The sequence below is a fragment of the Nicotiana tomentosiformis genome, chromosome 6 (genome assembly GCF_000390325.3).
Source record: "Nicotiana tomentosiformis chromosome 6, ASM39032v3, whole genome shotgun sequence".
Classification (NCBI taxonomy): Eukaryota; Viridiplantae; Streptophyta; class Magnoliopsida; order Solanales; family Solanaceae; genus Nicotiana; species Nicotiana tomentosiformis.
The window spans coordinates 33,427,607-33,444,266 of record NC_090817.1 but is presented as its reverse complement, the minus strand read 5'-3'; the positions used below and the strand labels follow the sequence as shown (position 1 = coordinate 33,444,266).

Here is a 16,660-nt window from a genome sequence, read left to right as displayed (position 1 = left end):
ATAATTTCGAGAATTAAATAATATATTTTAAACATGAAATTATTTTGTCATAAAAATAAAAATCTTTAAACTAATAATATATATATATATATATATAAAATTTAAATTATCTTTTGTTAGTGCTCTATATAAACGTTAATTCGTAAAAAGCTAAAAAAAAAATGAAAGCTATCTTTCATGATGATCAAAATATAGAAAATCGTTTAAAACTATTCACAACATATATGATTTAAATATTTTTTCCTTTAATGATACGCAATGTGAATCTAAATTTATTTGGCCACATTAGATACGGATTATAAGGGGGAAATAAGGAGCAAAACTGACCCCACTTTCACCATATTTGGTTAAATAATCTCCTCTCAACCCCTCCATTTACTTTTTCCCACTACAAGTTACACCCCACTACACACATGCACGACTCTTTCTTCCCCTAAATACCTGCCACTTCCCTTGTCTATAAAAACCCAACCACAATCCTCAAAACCCAATACTACTTCTTTCTTCTACCCAATAAAATCTCATTTCTCTGTTTGCCCAAGATCCAGGGCATGGCTACCTTTACACTTCCCTCTCTCTTTATTCTCCTCTCTTTGCTCTCTGTTGCTCATTCTGGATCCATTGGAATCAACTATGGGCGAATCGCAAATAATCTCCCTTCACCAGCCCAAGTCGTTCAGCTCCTCAAAACCCAAGGCGTTAACAGAATCAAGCTTTATGATACTGATTCCAATGTTCTCACAGCCCTTTCTGGCTCGAATATTTCAGTTACTGTTGCTCTCCCCAACGAGCAACTCTCTGACGCTGCCGAAAAACAATCTTTCACTGATTCATGGGTTCAGTCCAATATTCTAACTTATTACCCAAAAACCCTCATCGAATCCATTGCTGTCGGAAACGAAGTTTTCGTAGACCCGAAAAACACAACCAAATTTCTCGTACCCGCTATGAAAAACGTGTACGCATCTCTCGTTAAATACGGCGTCGCTGAATCAATTAAAGTTTCATCCCCTGTAGCTCTCAGCGCTCTGGGAAATTCCTACCCTTCGTCCGCCGGTTCTTTTAAACCGGATCTTGTCGAACCGGTTATTAAACCGATGCTGAGTTTCCTCAAACAAACTGGTTCTTACCTCATGGTCAATATATACCCCTTTTTCGCGTATGCTGCTAATACGGACACGATTTCGTTGGATTATGCTCTGTTTAAGGATAACAAAGGTGTAACGGACCCGAATAATGGGCTTGTTTACAAAAGCCTGTTTGAGGCCCAAATTGATGCTGTGTATGCAGCGTTGAAATCTGTGGGTTTTGGTGACGTGGCAATGGCGGTTTCTGAAACTGGCTGGCCTTCTAAAGGTGATGAAAACGAAGCTGGTGCAGGTGCTGATAATGCTGCTGCTTACAACGGTAATTTGGTTCGTAGAGTGTTGACTGGAAGTGGGACCCCTTTAAAGCCCAATGAACCTCTTGACGTGTTTTTGTTTGCTTTGTTTAATGAGAATCAGAAGCCCGGCCCCACTTCTGAAAGGAACTACGGGCTTTTCTATCCTAATGAACAGAAAGTTTACGACATTACGCTTACAAAGGATGGTTTGGGGAATGGGCCCACCATGAATAACGGGAGTAAAAGCACGGTGGTGACTGCGCCGGAGCCGGCTTTGGAGGCGAGTAAGGTGGGGAACACGTGGTGCGTGGCCAATGAGAAAGCTGCACGTGAGAAGTTGCAGGCAGCGTTGGATTATGCTTGTGGTGAAGGTGGGGCTGATTGCCGTCCAATTCAGCAGGGTGCCACGTGTTACGATCCAGATACGCTGGAGGCTCACGCTTCTTATGCGTTCAATAGCTATTATCAGAAGAATACACGTGGGATTGGCACGTGCGACTTCAGCGGAGCAGCCTACGTTGTCACTCAACATCCCAGTGAGTATTCCATTTGCTTCTCTTTCAACTATTGCAAAAATACGATTCAATAAGTCCATTATATTTTGATATTTAATTAGAAGGGTAGTTATAGAATACATATATAGAAGGTATTTTCTCATTTTATGTCGTCACTGAATCTCCTAGTGAGTATTTATTTTACTTATCTTACAATAGTACGTACAGAAATACATACAATGACACCATCATATTTTAATGTATATATTTAGAAGGGTAGTTGTAGAATAAATAGAAGGTCTTTTCTTATTTGGTTTATATTGTTTAGAAAAATGCTAGATGATCTACCCGTTACTATCCGTTAGGTAGACGATCTATTCATTGATTTGTTTATCAATCCTTTTATCCATTGGCATTATAATCATTACATAAATCAAATTCTTGTTGAATACATTAATTATATTATAATTATTTATTTTCTTAAAATACTATTGATTACTTGTCCAATTTGATTCGATAAATTCTTTTCTTCACATATTGCATGAGAGTAGGCAAACTTTAATTGACAAAAGTAGTCTTGACACTGTTAGAATTCGAGCTCGTGACTCTATAGTTCAACTTGTAGGCATTCTACCACTTGGTTGTATTTTTTAGGAATGACAAAACAACGTTCTTCATATTTATTAGAAAAGCTTTAACAATTTCATAAAAGACATACTATAATAAGTATGTTAGCAGAAAAGAAGGGTCGTATTTTCATATTTGTTGCAGAAATTAAAGTGTTTTTGACACTAACCAAAGATTGAATTTCTTCCTATTGCAGAATATGGCAGTTGCAAGTTTCCGACAGGATATTGATTTGGTCCGAGCTTTTGAGGAAGAATCTCAACTTATCAGATGAGGATTTGTTGAGAAAATTTGCCTGCAAATGATGGTCCTCGTTATTGGATAAAGGGGGCCCATTGGTGGACATTCTTTTCTTTAATAGTATTAATTATATTTATAGTATATTTTAGTATATAGTTCGTAGGTGGACGTTTGGTCTATGATACTTTGAAGATTTCTTTGTAATTATACCTACTTTGAATTAAATAGTGCTGAATTGTTTTAGACGCTATTTCATTGGTTTTTTATAGATATATGTCGGCAAAAGTTCATTTCCTTTTCATCTGTTGTTTTCTTTGTTCCACTTGAATGGGTAGCCTTAGTAAAATATATTACAGGTGAAAGAATTTGGTTCTCTAGATAGGATTATTATATACTCCCTTTCCCGTTTGTTCCAATTTAGGTGAATTTATTTCCTTTTTAGTCCGTTTCAAAAAAATGATCTCTTTCTAAATTTGATAACAATTTAACTTAAACTTATAATTCTACCATTAACGAAAAGTTTTTATAACCACACAAATACTCTGAACCTCTTTTTGACTTGTTTAGGACCATAAATTCCAAAAATCTTTATTTTTTTTAAACTTCATACCCAATCAAACATGTTCGCCTAAATTGAAACGGAAGGAGTATGTATTAGGAAGAGTAATAAACTAATAGGGGGTATTCGGCAAAGTACAAGTATATCATACATCATTTATAATAAAAGAAAAACGTCATGCCTTGTCAATAGACAATGTGTAGTCTATATCTTATTATTTTTTACCGAAACCATATGTCCATCAAAATATAGCTTCAAAATATTGAAAAAAGTCACGACCCAAAATTCGCATGTCGTGATGGCACCTATTTCAATACTAGGCAAGCTACTGATGTACACTCTCAAAACCTGGTGTCACTGAGTGCATGAGCATCTAAATGACAATACAGTCTGACTAATAAAAATACTGTCTGAAAATACAGAACAACACAATAACTGAAAGGGAGAGAGAGTCAAGGTCTGCAAACGCCGAGCAGCTACCTCGATAGTCTCTAACAATGAATCCCCAAATCTAGCAACTGCCGTATCCGGAAGTACCTGGATCTGCACACGAGGTGCAAGGTGTAGTGTGAGTACAACCAACTCAATAAGTAACAAGACTAACCTTTGGGCTGAAAGTAGTGACGAACTCAACAGGTACAGTCCAGTATAAAAATAACAGTACAGAAATATAGGCATGCTTTCACGCTCAACAGTTAAACTCAGTAGAAGTAAAATAGATATATTCTGCATGATATGAGGAATATGACATCTCTATATCTACATGCCAAAATATATGTTGTGTGTGACGTACCACAATGGAAAACCTCGTATACTCATACTCTCAGAATACTCAATCACTCAGTACTGTATACGGCCAATCCAGCACAGGGAACTCCTTCCCGAATATAAATAAATAAGGCAACTCCATGCCCAAGGAACTTCATCCCGAATAAAGAAACTGCGCTCACTGTGGGGGGGGTGCAGACTCCGGAGGGGCTCCTTCAGCCCAAGCGCTATAATAGCTAGATCCAGGCATAAATAAATAAAACATGCTGCGACGTGCAGCCCAATCCCATAAATATCACTCAAAATCTCCGGTCTCTCGGGCTCTCAATGACAAGAAAATCAACCCGACATGATTTTATGATGTATCAATGAATGACAACAGAGACTGAGATGTGATATGCAATGATGGATGTGACTGAGTACACAATTTATATTTTTAAACAAATAATTCAACATCAAGACGGCCTCTATGGGTCCCAAAAATATCGGCACGTAGCATAAACATGATCTTTAACATGAGTCTCAGCTCAATTTCCTCTAACACGTGAAGGATATGTGAATAATTACATGATTATTTGATTATGCAACTCCACGGAATCAATTAAGGCACAATTTCTATGATGCACGCCCACACGCCCGTCACCTAGCATGTGCGTCACCTCCAAACAATCAATATAACATGTAATTCAAGGATTTATACCCTCAGAACCAAGTTTAGAAATATTACTTACCTCAAACCGTGTAATTCTTTATTCTAATATGTCTTTGCCTCGCGAATCAGCCTCCGAACGCCTCGAATCTACTCACAATTAATTCGATTCAGTCAACACAAATTATAAGAATTAATTCCATATGAAAATACTAATTTTCCAATAAAATCCGAAATTCCACTCAAAATTTGTTAGTGGGGCCCACGTCTCGGAACCCGATAAAAATTATAAAAATATGAACGCTCATTCAACCACGAGTCCAACCATACCAAATTTACCAAATTCCGACATCATGTCACGCCCAGAACTAGGGGGCGAGACCGGCACCCAGTGCCTCACCTAACCTTACGTACCAACTTGAGACTAAGGAACTCTGAACATGTGATGTCATACTTTGGCCATGGGCCACATTGCAAGACAACTGCGAATGCTGACTAAATATCAATATAAATCTGGGCCGACAAGGCCGTCATAACTACTACAGCTGGCAAACCAACAAAATATACATAGAAGGCCTACCAGCCCAACATACTGCACTAACTGACAGGATATGTCTACAAGCCTCTACTGATGGATATACTGTGATCGGAACAGCTCCCCGACCTACTCATATCATAAATACATATATATACAAGATGTACATAAAGCTCTAGACCCGGCAACTCCGAAAAGCATGGAGCTTACCGATCAAACTGAACTCGGGCAACACTTAATGAGGAGGTCTACCCGTCTGTCTGTCTGAACCTGCACGCATGAAATGCAGCGTCCCCAGAAAAGGGACGTCAGTACGAAATAATGTACCGAGTATGTAAGGCACTATACTGAAAGTTGAAACTGAAACTGATAATATAATAACTGAAAACAACTGGAAGTCAATGATAATCTGAAGATATGCTTACCTGCTGATACTGACTCAACTCTCTCAATATAGTAAGTAAAATAGTTGTCCGGCCTTATAAGACTTGGTATATATATAACTGCTATGCCATAGTAGGCTCGCTCATAGGCGCTCGACCATATTAGGCTCTGTATCTCGGCCAACTGGGCTCGCTCATAGGCGCCCGGCCATAATAGGCTCGGTATATAACTTACCATCTGATCAGAGGTTGCCCAATAGGGGCCTGCCCATCGATTATAGCTCGATGGTAATGAAAATACTGTAATACTGCATATATAGGCTCTTTGCTCTTTTGACTAGAACAAGACAAAACTCAATTGAATATGAAGTCCCGATAAGGAGAATATTATAACTTACGAGACTAGAAAAATATACATAAATTCTGGAATATAAATTTCTCTTTATGTCTCGTTATCAAACGCATGTAATTACGTGATCATGCCAAAATGAAGGAAGGGCTTAGCCTTAACATACCTGAGCCGATTCTCTTGACAATCCTTCCAACACATGTCAATTTCGACAACACGTAACGGCGGATCGAAATAGGAGAAAATTCATATGATATTCTTGAGAAAAATTGTACCGTACCCTCTTAGAATTATAAATCCCGTTGCTATTACGCAGTGTAACTTTATATGAAAATTTTTGCCCAAAATCCGTCACTTTTCTTGATTAATTCGCGTTTCTTTGTGATCAATTTGAAGTCTTAGAGAGTCTTTGAATGCCAAGCTTCATCCGTAAGCTTTTTGGCAAATTTATGTACTTTGCTCTTAGTTATACATAACAATCCTTGTAGGCCACCACTTCTTCTACACATGCCACATGGTATGTAAATGAATAGTCATCATTTGGGCTTTATATGGCTGCCCCATCATGCTTAGGAATTATCCAAATCATTATTAATTACCAATTTTTTAATTAACTTGATAATTCCCCACTAATTCAATAATTAATCAATTATTCACATAATTAAGAATTATCTCAAATGACATAAAATACTACTCACTTTTAATACACTTTATACACCTTACTACCATGGCCATGTGGTACCTTGTATGGTACTAGTCCATAAATACCGGGTATTTTAGCTCAGGCCGTATTTTATCCCAAAATGTCAAACTTCGACAAAATTCATTTGTTTCGATTCGCTTACCCTCTCGCCTTCACAAATTTACTTATTCCTTATTTGAAATAACATAATACTTATAATCTCAAAATAATCTCATTCCCGAGCTTACGTCGATTAACTTACGACGAAACTTTAACGTACAAAAAAATGCGGGATGTAACATCTCATTTTCGAGCTTATATCAATTTACTATGTCGTACTTTCACGTACGAAAATATGGGGTATAACATCATTCCCCCCTTTGGAACATTCGTCCTCGAATGTTGACTAACGCACTTATCATTCTCATAACCCATAGCTCTTGCGAATACCTTAGTACTCTCCTTGCCATTTAGGCAACTGTTCTTTGAATATACTCAAAGGCCAGGGAATTCTCCCCTTTAGGCCTCTTTCTCACACCACGACTTGTGGTCAGAATCCTTCCAATCCCGTAACTGTTGCTACCTTCTATCATGCAGCCTGTACGATTCTGACCTTGTAAATGTGCCTTTGCGACTCTTCTCTCTTTTTTCCTCTAGCTTTTAGCCAATCTCTAGGCCTCACTTTGTAAACATATATAGAGCTTGATAAGATGTCTCTCCGGACATCTATAGGTATACTGAAGTTCTTTGCTCGATACTTTGTTGAACTTACGAATATTGCTATATCTTATTTCATAGACCCGTTTATCCATTCGTATGACTTTACTACATCTAGGTAGGCCATACTATACCATAACTTTTACTTCGATTTATTGTTGTTGAGGTCTACTACCAAATTTCAGCTTACCCCTGTTGCTTATCCCATATGTATAAATATAAGTCTTTTAATACTTCCTCATTACTGTTCATCGTAAGAATGACGACCTAATCTCATCTTATACATTGTGACTTTTGTCCATCCATTATTGATTCGCCTCAATATTGATCTACAATATACCACTGATAACTTGAAACTTCTTACGTAATACCTTGCCACTAGGGCTTACGTTGCATAGGAATATTTGAAGTGACTTTCCTAATCCACCTGGGGGCGATACGATACTATACTTCCATAATCGTATTTCATAGCATCCCAATGTGATTTTTCTTATGTGGGTATTTTAATCATGTACAATTCATCAAATCATTACTCAATCGAAGGTCCAAACGTCATCCTTTATCTATCACAACTACACCTTTATTCTACTACCGGGGAAGCATTCCATCTCTTCTAAATGTCACTAGTCTTAGACTCCTTTGAGTTTATTCAGGCTATACTATGCTTTCTATAACTTAGAGAAACCATCAGCTTCCTTGTTTTCACGGGCTTAATCCCGAGGAGTCATCTATTTTCGTCACCTTCTCACTTGCCCTTTTCTTATCCTTACTCCTGTCTTTCTAAAACCTTGTCGTTCTATCATACTTTAGCTTGCGACCGATTTCCTTACGCTTTTCAGTAACATCGAGAGACATCATATCGTCTCTAACTCTTCTTTTACTCTCTCAACTAGATCCTTTGGTACCTAGAAACCATAGGCTGGAAGATATGCCATTAATGATACCGCTATCCTCCTTGGATACTGAATCCCAACGCTTCTAGCCCTCTACCTGAAGTATGGATTATTCACAATCTTTTGCACCTAAGTATCTCGTATGTTGTTCACCTTTACCTTACTTGCCTTAAAATCTTGCATCGTATCTTCTATCTCTTTCATTACCTTCCTCCCATATAGATATAATTCACGTCCATAACTTGAAACTCTATTATAATACTTGCACCTCTGATGTATACACAATTCGGTGGGAGCTTCATACTGACTTCTTATGAGGTTGGTACTCTTCTAATTGGCTTTATCGTAGAGTCGTTATAGAATATGGCTCTTGTATTATCTCTCTTGTACTTCTTATATTAAGAGTGATTCTGCAAGGTTCTCAATCATGATGTCTATAATACTCTGGGTCCAATAATTAGACTCCTGATTTACTTGGTTGATGTAACTCTTTAGTTTCCTCTTCCTTCTTATCAGCCTTTATGTAGGCTTAAGATATCTTCCGATCTGCGGCTCATGAAATTTTAGTTATTACTTTAGCCTTTCATAGATGCTATGGAAAACCATGATACAATCTTGTAATGATTCAATCCTTTGTCTATGACCTGGACCCAATTCCTTCTTTTAACTCATACCGAAGTCTTTTACGGCTAATCATTAATCGAATAATCCCTTTCGTTCCATTTTAACTTTCTTTAAACGTAAGCTATTACTTTTCCTGGTCTTCTGCCTTCTTGTTGCGTGCATACTTAGCTTATCTTAGTTCCCACGCATGCCGAAATTTTCGTGCAACTCATGTGATCTCGAATATTACTTTTAATTTTACTCCCCGCTCATTATCCATGGTAGGTTCCACTTTATTTTGGAGTGCATACAATTTTGTAGTGAGACTATTGTTACACGACCATTTCCTCCTTAGGTTACTAAGCTTAGGTTGAAACCTTTTTCCTTACTTCCTCAACTAGTCTTTCATTGTAGTATTTAGGGAGGATCCTCTGACTCTTGTAAAGCTATGAGCTTATTACATTGTATACTTGACAGACCTTTTTGATATCCTTTCTTGCCTATAATTATCCGTAGTTACTTACCTCCACGCCCTTGTACTTGTAGGGTTTCTTCTGAACTGATATTTCGACCATCTTGCCAGTGGCATTCTCTTTTATTTCCGTAATACTCATACGGTACCTTTTTAACTTCCCCAACTCTTATATGAATATATCTCAAGTATTACAATTTCATAACAGTGAGACTGAATTCCCCATGTTGGGGTTCCCTACGTTTATCTTGCATTGATCTGTTGATTTGTCTTTTATCCTCTTGTCTAGCCATAACTGGGCTCTTGCTGAATCAACTACTAACTACTCGTTGGCCCATTCTCATCTCAATATTCTGCGTAATCTTTCTTGGGTTATTTCCTTTGCCTTAACTTATGTCTCGCACTGGCTCCTTATTTATTAATAACAGCTCGGGCAGGAACCCTTACTTCCTCTCTTTGACATCATGTTTGCACAATATTCTGGAATTGTAGCATATCTTTAGGCTTTAAATAAGTGCAATCTCATCCCTTTTTCATTTTTATTGCATTCTTCCTTTACCATTCCATAGTCACTAGAACCACTTAATTCTGACTTAATGTCACATCACTCCATATCCCCCCCCTCCCCTTTAGGGGAGTACTAAGAGCTGAAGCCACAAGGATCTATCTATAGATGTTTTACTTCTTCATCTTTGGCGTCCTTTCACACCATCGATGACCCTTACTCGCCTTGCGGTAATCCTTCTGTACCAAGGATAACAAAATTCCTTACTCACGAGGATGGCACCTAGTATAACTGGCACATACAGTCCCTTAAGCTTAACTTTGCTCACATTGCTTGCTTTAGGGAAGCGTCTTCCTGAATGACCACTCTCTGAATTTCTCATGAATCTTCTTCTATAGTCCATTATATTATCGCCGGAACAAAATCTGAAACTCTCATGATGCCGACTATTATTCAATCACTCAATCCTAATTCATGTTTAGTTTATCTTGTTCACCAGCCCATACTGATTTCTATTACTCTGGGGTCTAACTTTCCCTTCTGTTAATCATGTTAGAGTCGCGAACTTATTTCTCGAAATGAGGATGTGACTGTATGGACTATACTCTTTTGTTGTCTTAAGGCCCATCACCTCTCATCTCTTTCTTCATTTGACTATAGATTCTGTAACACTCTATGGTTGCCATCCATGTATCACATCTCACTCATAATGCTTCATTATCCCTCTTTGTATTTCCCTGCTAATATTTCTATCTATTACTTTGTTATGAAAATTCGAACAAAATATTCTTTTGCTTTTAGCTCCCCTTGCTCCATCCATTGGCTCTTCGAATTTCCAAACGTTCTTTCTCTACTAGGGAAGGGAGCCACACTAAGGTAATATTTACCCCTTCTAGGCTTCTAATGCCTATCTTTGTAGCACTCATATCTAGCTGTACTATTTTAGAGTGCGCCATTTGGGTGTCTCACAAGGAGACCTGTTAGCACATTTGCAATATCTTTCGGAAATTCCAACTAACGCAAACAATCAATTCACCATTTTGGGTTACTCTAACCCCAACCGGATCCTGATATCCTGTCCTTTTCTTAATCTACACTTGTTAGCCCCCAATAGGGTATAACTGAGATGGGTGTGGCCAATTATACATACCTCTGTTACTGTTGAGAGTAACTCACAATGCTTATATTTTTCTGCCAGAACTGTAATACTAATAATCTTCATTAACTGGGTGCCTCATACCCTTCTTCACCTTACTTTTTTTACTTGCTGAAACTTGTGTCTCCCTCCTTATTCCTTTTTACCGTAAGAGTGGATAGGCATTCTTGCCTTAGGGATCCTTATCAAGAAGCTTACACATTTTAGTATACACATGATTTACTGAATACCTCATTTTTATCCGTCATAAGCATGATGCAAAAATCGATTTCATCTATGACTCAACTCTTCCACAGCTATATCTCTTACCAACCGTCTTTCTGGATGTAGGCATCGTCGTATTATGAATAAGATAGAGTTAGGAAATTGAATTCTTACAATTGAGCTCTATGACATGAACTAGAGTAAGAAAAAAGAGTGACAGTCCTAAATTCCCTATAGTCTGCTTCTTATAAGTGTGGCGTACGACACACCCATAAACAAGGCTCTACTAGACACGACTTGTAGACTCCCTAGGACGGAACTACTCTGATACCACTTTTTTCACGCCCCGAACCTGAGGGGTGAGACCGGCACCCGGTGCCTCACCTAATTTTACGTAACAACTTGTGACTAAGGAACTCTGAACATGTGATGTTATACTTTGGCCATGGGTCACATTGCAAGACAACTGCGAATGCTGACTAACTATCAATATAAAGCTGGGCCAACAAGGCCGTCATAACTACTGCAGCTGGCAAACCAACAAAACATACATAGAAGGCCTACCAGCCCAACATACTACACTAACTAACAGGATATGTCTACAAGCCTCTACTGGTGGATATACTATGATCGGAACAGCTCCCCGATCTACTCATAACATATATACATATATACACAAGATGTACATAAAGCTCTAGACCCGGCAACTCCGAAAAGCATGGAGCTTACCGATCAAGCTGAACTCGGGCAACACTTAATGAGGAGATCTACCCGTCTGTCTGTCTGAACCTGCACGCATGAAATGCAGCGTCCCTAGAAAAGGGACGTCAGTACGAAATAATGTACCGAGTATGTAAGGCACTATACTGAAAGTTGAAACTGAAACTGATAATATAATAACTGAAAACAACTGGAAGTCAATGATAATCTGAAGATATGCTTACCTGCTGATACTGACTCAACTCTCTCAATATAGTAAGTAAAATAGTTGCCCGGCCTTATAAGGCTTGGTATATATATAACTGCTATGCCATAGTAGGCTCGCTCATAGGCGCTCGGCCATACTAGGTTCTGTATCTCGGACAACTGGGCTCGATCATAGGTGCTCGGCCACAGTAGGCTCGGTATATAACTTATCATCTGATCAGAGGTTGCCCAATAGGGGCCTGCCCATCGATTATAGCTCGATGGTAATGAAAATACTGTAATACTTCATATATAGGCTCTCTGCTCTCTTGACTAGAACAAGACGAAACTCAATTGAATATGAAGTCCCGATAAGGAGAATATTGTAACTTACGAGACTAGAAAAATATACATAAATTTTGGAATGTGAATTTCTCTTTATGTCTCGTTATCAAATGCATGTAATTACGTGATCATGCCAAAATGAGGGAAGGGCTTAGCCTTAACATACCTAAGCCGATTCTTTTGACAATCCTTCCAACACATGTTAATTTCGACAACACGTAATGGCGGTTCGAAGTAGGGAAAAATTCATATGATATTCTTGAGAAAGATTGTACCGTGCCTTCTTAAAATTGCAAATCCCGTTGCTATTACGTAGTGTAACTTTATATGAAATTTTTTGCCCAAAATCCGTCACTTTTCTTGATTAATTCACGTTTCGCTGTGATCAATTTGAAGTCTTAGAGAGTCTTTGAATGCCAAGCTTCATCCGTAAGCTTTTTGGCAAATTTATGTACTTTACTCTTAGTTATACATAACAATTCTTGTATCTCAAATTACATAAAATACTACTCACTTTTAATACACTTTATACACCTTACTACCATAGTCATATGGTACCTTGTATGTCACTACTCCATTAATACTGGGTATTTTAGCTCAGGCCGTATTTTATCCCAAAATGTCAAACTTCGACAAAATTCATTTGCTTCGATTCGCTTACCCTCTCGCCTTCACGAATTTACTTATCCCTTGTTTGAAATAATATAATACTTATAATCTCAAAATAATCTCATTCCCGAGCTTACGTCGATTAACTTACTACGAAACTTTAACGTACAAACAAATGTGCGATGTAACATCTCATTTCCGAGCTTATATCAATTTACTTATGGCGTACTTCCACGTACGAAAATATAGGGTGTAACACATGAACTCGACCTTCAAAAACACGTAATCTAGTCGGAAGTTTCGATGATAATTCAATATTATTGACTAACAATGATCACAAGTGACTTACCTCAAGATTTCCCATGAAATTTCTCTGAAAAATCGCCCCAAGCCGTGTTCTTTCGCCCAAAAATGTTGAAATGAGATAAAAAAAAATGGTCAATAAAAACATTAATTTGGTCGCTAGAAGCCCATTCCCGTCACTAAAGGTCCGCACCAGAACCTGCTTGAACCAACAATTTATTATTTCACTAAAAATGCTCTAACTCTATCATACGAACTCGAAATTCGACGATTCTTATTCTTATGAGTCACAAATAATAATACGAACCTAGTCGTTCAATCGAAACTCAATTCAGAGCTCATTTGCTCAATGCGATACCAATTTCGCTCGTTAAACAATTAACTCATGTTTCGCGCTAAAAACTCAATCGCGACTTGATGAAATTAGACCAAACATTCCAGATCATTCCTATAATTTATTATCAAACTCCTGGAAGTCTCGAAATCAAATTTTGATTTCTAGAACTAAAAATGGACCTTTGGATCATTACATGCTTATGCTCAAAACACCAAACTCTTCCAAAACTCATCCGAGCCCCATGGGACCCCAACCAAGTATACTAACAAGTCCCATAACATGACACGAACTTAGCTGATGCCTCAAATTATCTTAAACAACACTAAAACACGAATCGCACCCCTATTCAAGCTTAATAAAAACTAACGAATTCCAAATTCTACATTCAATGCCGAAACCTATCAAATCAAGTCCGATTGACCTCAAATTTTGAACACAAGTCATACATGATATAACGGACCTATCAAAATTTTCAGAACTGGATTTCGACCCCGATATCAATAAAGTCAACTCACGGTCAAACTTCCAAACCTTCCATTTCCAACTTTCGCCATTTCAAGCCAAAATCAACTACGGACTTCCAATTAAATATCCGATCATACTCCTAAGTCCAAAATCATCATACGGAGCTATTGGAACTATCAAAACTCTATTTCAGGATCGTTTACACATAAGTCAATATCCGATCAACCTTTTAACTTAAGCTTTAAATATTAAAACTAAGTGTTCCAATTCATTCTGAAACTTCACCGGACCCGAACCAATTATACCGGCAAGTCACATAATAACTATAAAGCATAAAATGAGCAGTAAATGGGGAAACAAGGCTGTAATACTCAAAATAACCGGTCGGGTCGTTACAATTTCAACCTAAATTCGTTTTAATTTTTTCACAAACTATTCTTTTTAATCAAACACTAAGAAAGAAGAGTTGTCGAGTCCTTACAAAACTCAAAAACTTTAAAAGTCGGATTGAAAATTTCCCCCAAAACAAGTCTTTTTAGTAAGCGTTTCGACATAAAAATTGTAATTTTTGAAAAACAGTATTGTATTTGGAGTTAAGTTGAAAAATGGTATTCGAAATTTGAAATATGTTTGGATATGCATTTCACTTGAAAAAATATTGCAGTTTTGTGAGTGGGGAAAAAAGTTTTTTTTTGAATTTTTTTAAGAAGTGGTCAAAATCACTTTTTGGTTTTTGAAAAACTCATTTTCGAAAAAATTTCAAAAACTTGATAATTTTATGAACTAATACATTTTTAAAAAAAAAATTCGAAAAGAAGGATATTTGTTTTTTTACGGAAAAGGGCCAAAACTACCCTTAGACTATTCGATTTGGTATAAATATGCTCTCTGTTCACTTATTAAGCTAAAAATGTCCTCACCGTTATCTTTTTAGCTCACTTATCCCTATGACTAACGGTCCATGCCAAATAAAAAAATATATTTAAATTACACGTGGCAAATTTTTATTGGTCCATGTAACGACCCGATCAGTTATTTTTCTTCCTAGGTCCCCGTTCCCCTAAATAAGACTCTCCGTATGTACTTTTACTATTTATGACTTGCGGGGATGGTTAGTTCGGGATTTGGAAGGCTTCCGGTTGAAATCGGAACGCTTAGTTCCTTAGTTGGCTTTTGAAAGGCTAAGTTTGACTTTGGTCAACATTTTGAGTAAACGACCTCAGAACCGGGATTTGACGGTTCCAGTAGGTTCGTATGATTATTTTGGACTTGGGCGTATGTTCGGATCGGGTTTTGGATGACCCAAGAGTGTTTCAGCGCTTAAGGTTGAAAATTTACTTATTAAAGGTTTAAAAGTTCTTTAAATTTGGTTTGGAGTAGGCTTTGGTGTTATCAAGGTCCGTTTGGGATTACGAACCTAGGAATAGTTCCGTATGGTGATTTGAGACATGCACGCAAAAAATTGGTGTCATTCCGAGTAGTTTAGGTACGAATTGGCGCATTCGGAGTAAGTTGGAAGAATTTTAACTTCATAATTTAATCCTATTGGTTTTGGGTTGCGATTCTTAGTTATGATGTTGTTTTCCGCATTCCGAGGGTTCGAGCGAGTCCGTCTCATATTTACGGACTTATTGGTATGTTTGGGCGAGGCCTCGGGAGCCTCGGGTGCCATCCGAGCAATGCACGGATTGAACTTGGACTCAAAAGGGCTGCTGGTGCACCAGATCTGGTGTGCTCGCACCTGCGACCCCCGCAGATGTGTGCATTTGGCCGTAGAAGCGGCCTTGGAACATTTGGCCAGTGGTCTGCAGAAGCAAAGATGTGTGCGCCGAAGCGGCCTCGCTTCTGCGATGAAGAGCCGCAGGTGCGCAAAGGCCGCAGATGCACTTGGCGTCCGCAGAAGCGAGTCCCTGTCCGCAAAAGCGGCCAACAGTGGACCTGTGGAATTCCGCAGAAGCAGACCTATTTCTGCAGAAGCGCTAACCTTCATTTAAGTGTGGACTCAGCTATTTTGAGTTCATTTATTGCATTCTTTCGGCGATTTTTGGAACTCTTAAAGAGGGGTTTTCACTAGCTATTTGGAGGTAAGTAATCTCTATCCAATGTGAGTTAAATACATAAATTATGGGTATATTTTAACATGTAAATTTGTAAAAATTATAGTTTTAGATGAAAAGTCCAGGTTTTGATAAAAATAAGATTTAACCACAAAAATGGTTATGGAATGGGGTGAAAATTATATATTTGAGCTCGTGAGGTTATGGGTAACAACTTTCTTCAAAAATTTCAAAAATCCGGGTATGTGGGCCCGGGGGGTGAGTTAGAATCTTCCAATTTGGGTTGGGTATCACTCTAATAGTTAGAATATGAACTTTTGAACATGTATTGATTAATTTATATAATATTTGACTAGTTTTGGATTGTTCAGCACCGAGTTAGGGCTTTAGAGTAAAATTGTGACCGGAAAGTGAGCCT

The 16,660-nt window shown here is 37.9% G+C and overlaps 1 protein-coding gene across 1 annotated transcript; it reads left to right on the top strand.

Annotated features, from left to right (window-relative positions):
- The first annotated feature begins 477 nt into the window (after nucleotides 1–477).
- LOC104091415 (glucan endo-1,3-beta-glucosidase 13-like) lies at nucleotides 478–2,995 on the top strand. The gene is made up of 2 exons (XM_009596743.4): nucleotides 478–1,920; nucleotides 2,702–2,995. Exons 1-2 carry the CDS (start codon nucleotides 552–554, stop codon nucleotides 2,734–2,736), a joined length of 1,404 nt encoding a protein of 467 aa, XP_009595038.1. The 5' UTR covers nucleotides 478–551; the 3' UTR covers nucleotides 2,737–2,995.
- Nucleotides 2,996–16,660: the final 13,665 nt, after the last annotated feature.

Excerpts from the sequence above, each read along its gene's own strand:
- LOC104091415 (XM_009596743.4), top strand. The coding sequence starts at position 552 with ATGGCTACCTTTACACTTCCCTCTCTCTTTATTCTCCTCTCTTTGCTC. Across the intron at positions 1,921-2,701 it reads CGTTGTCACTCAACATCCCA|AATATGGCAGTTGCAAGTTT; the intron begins GTGAGTATTCCA and ends TTCCTATTGCAG.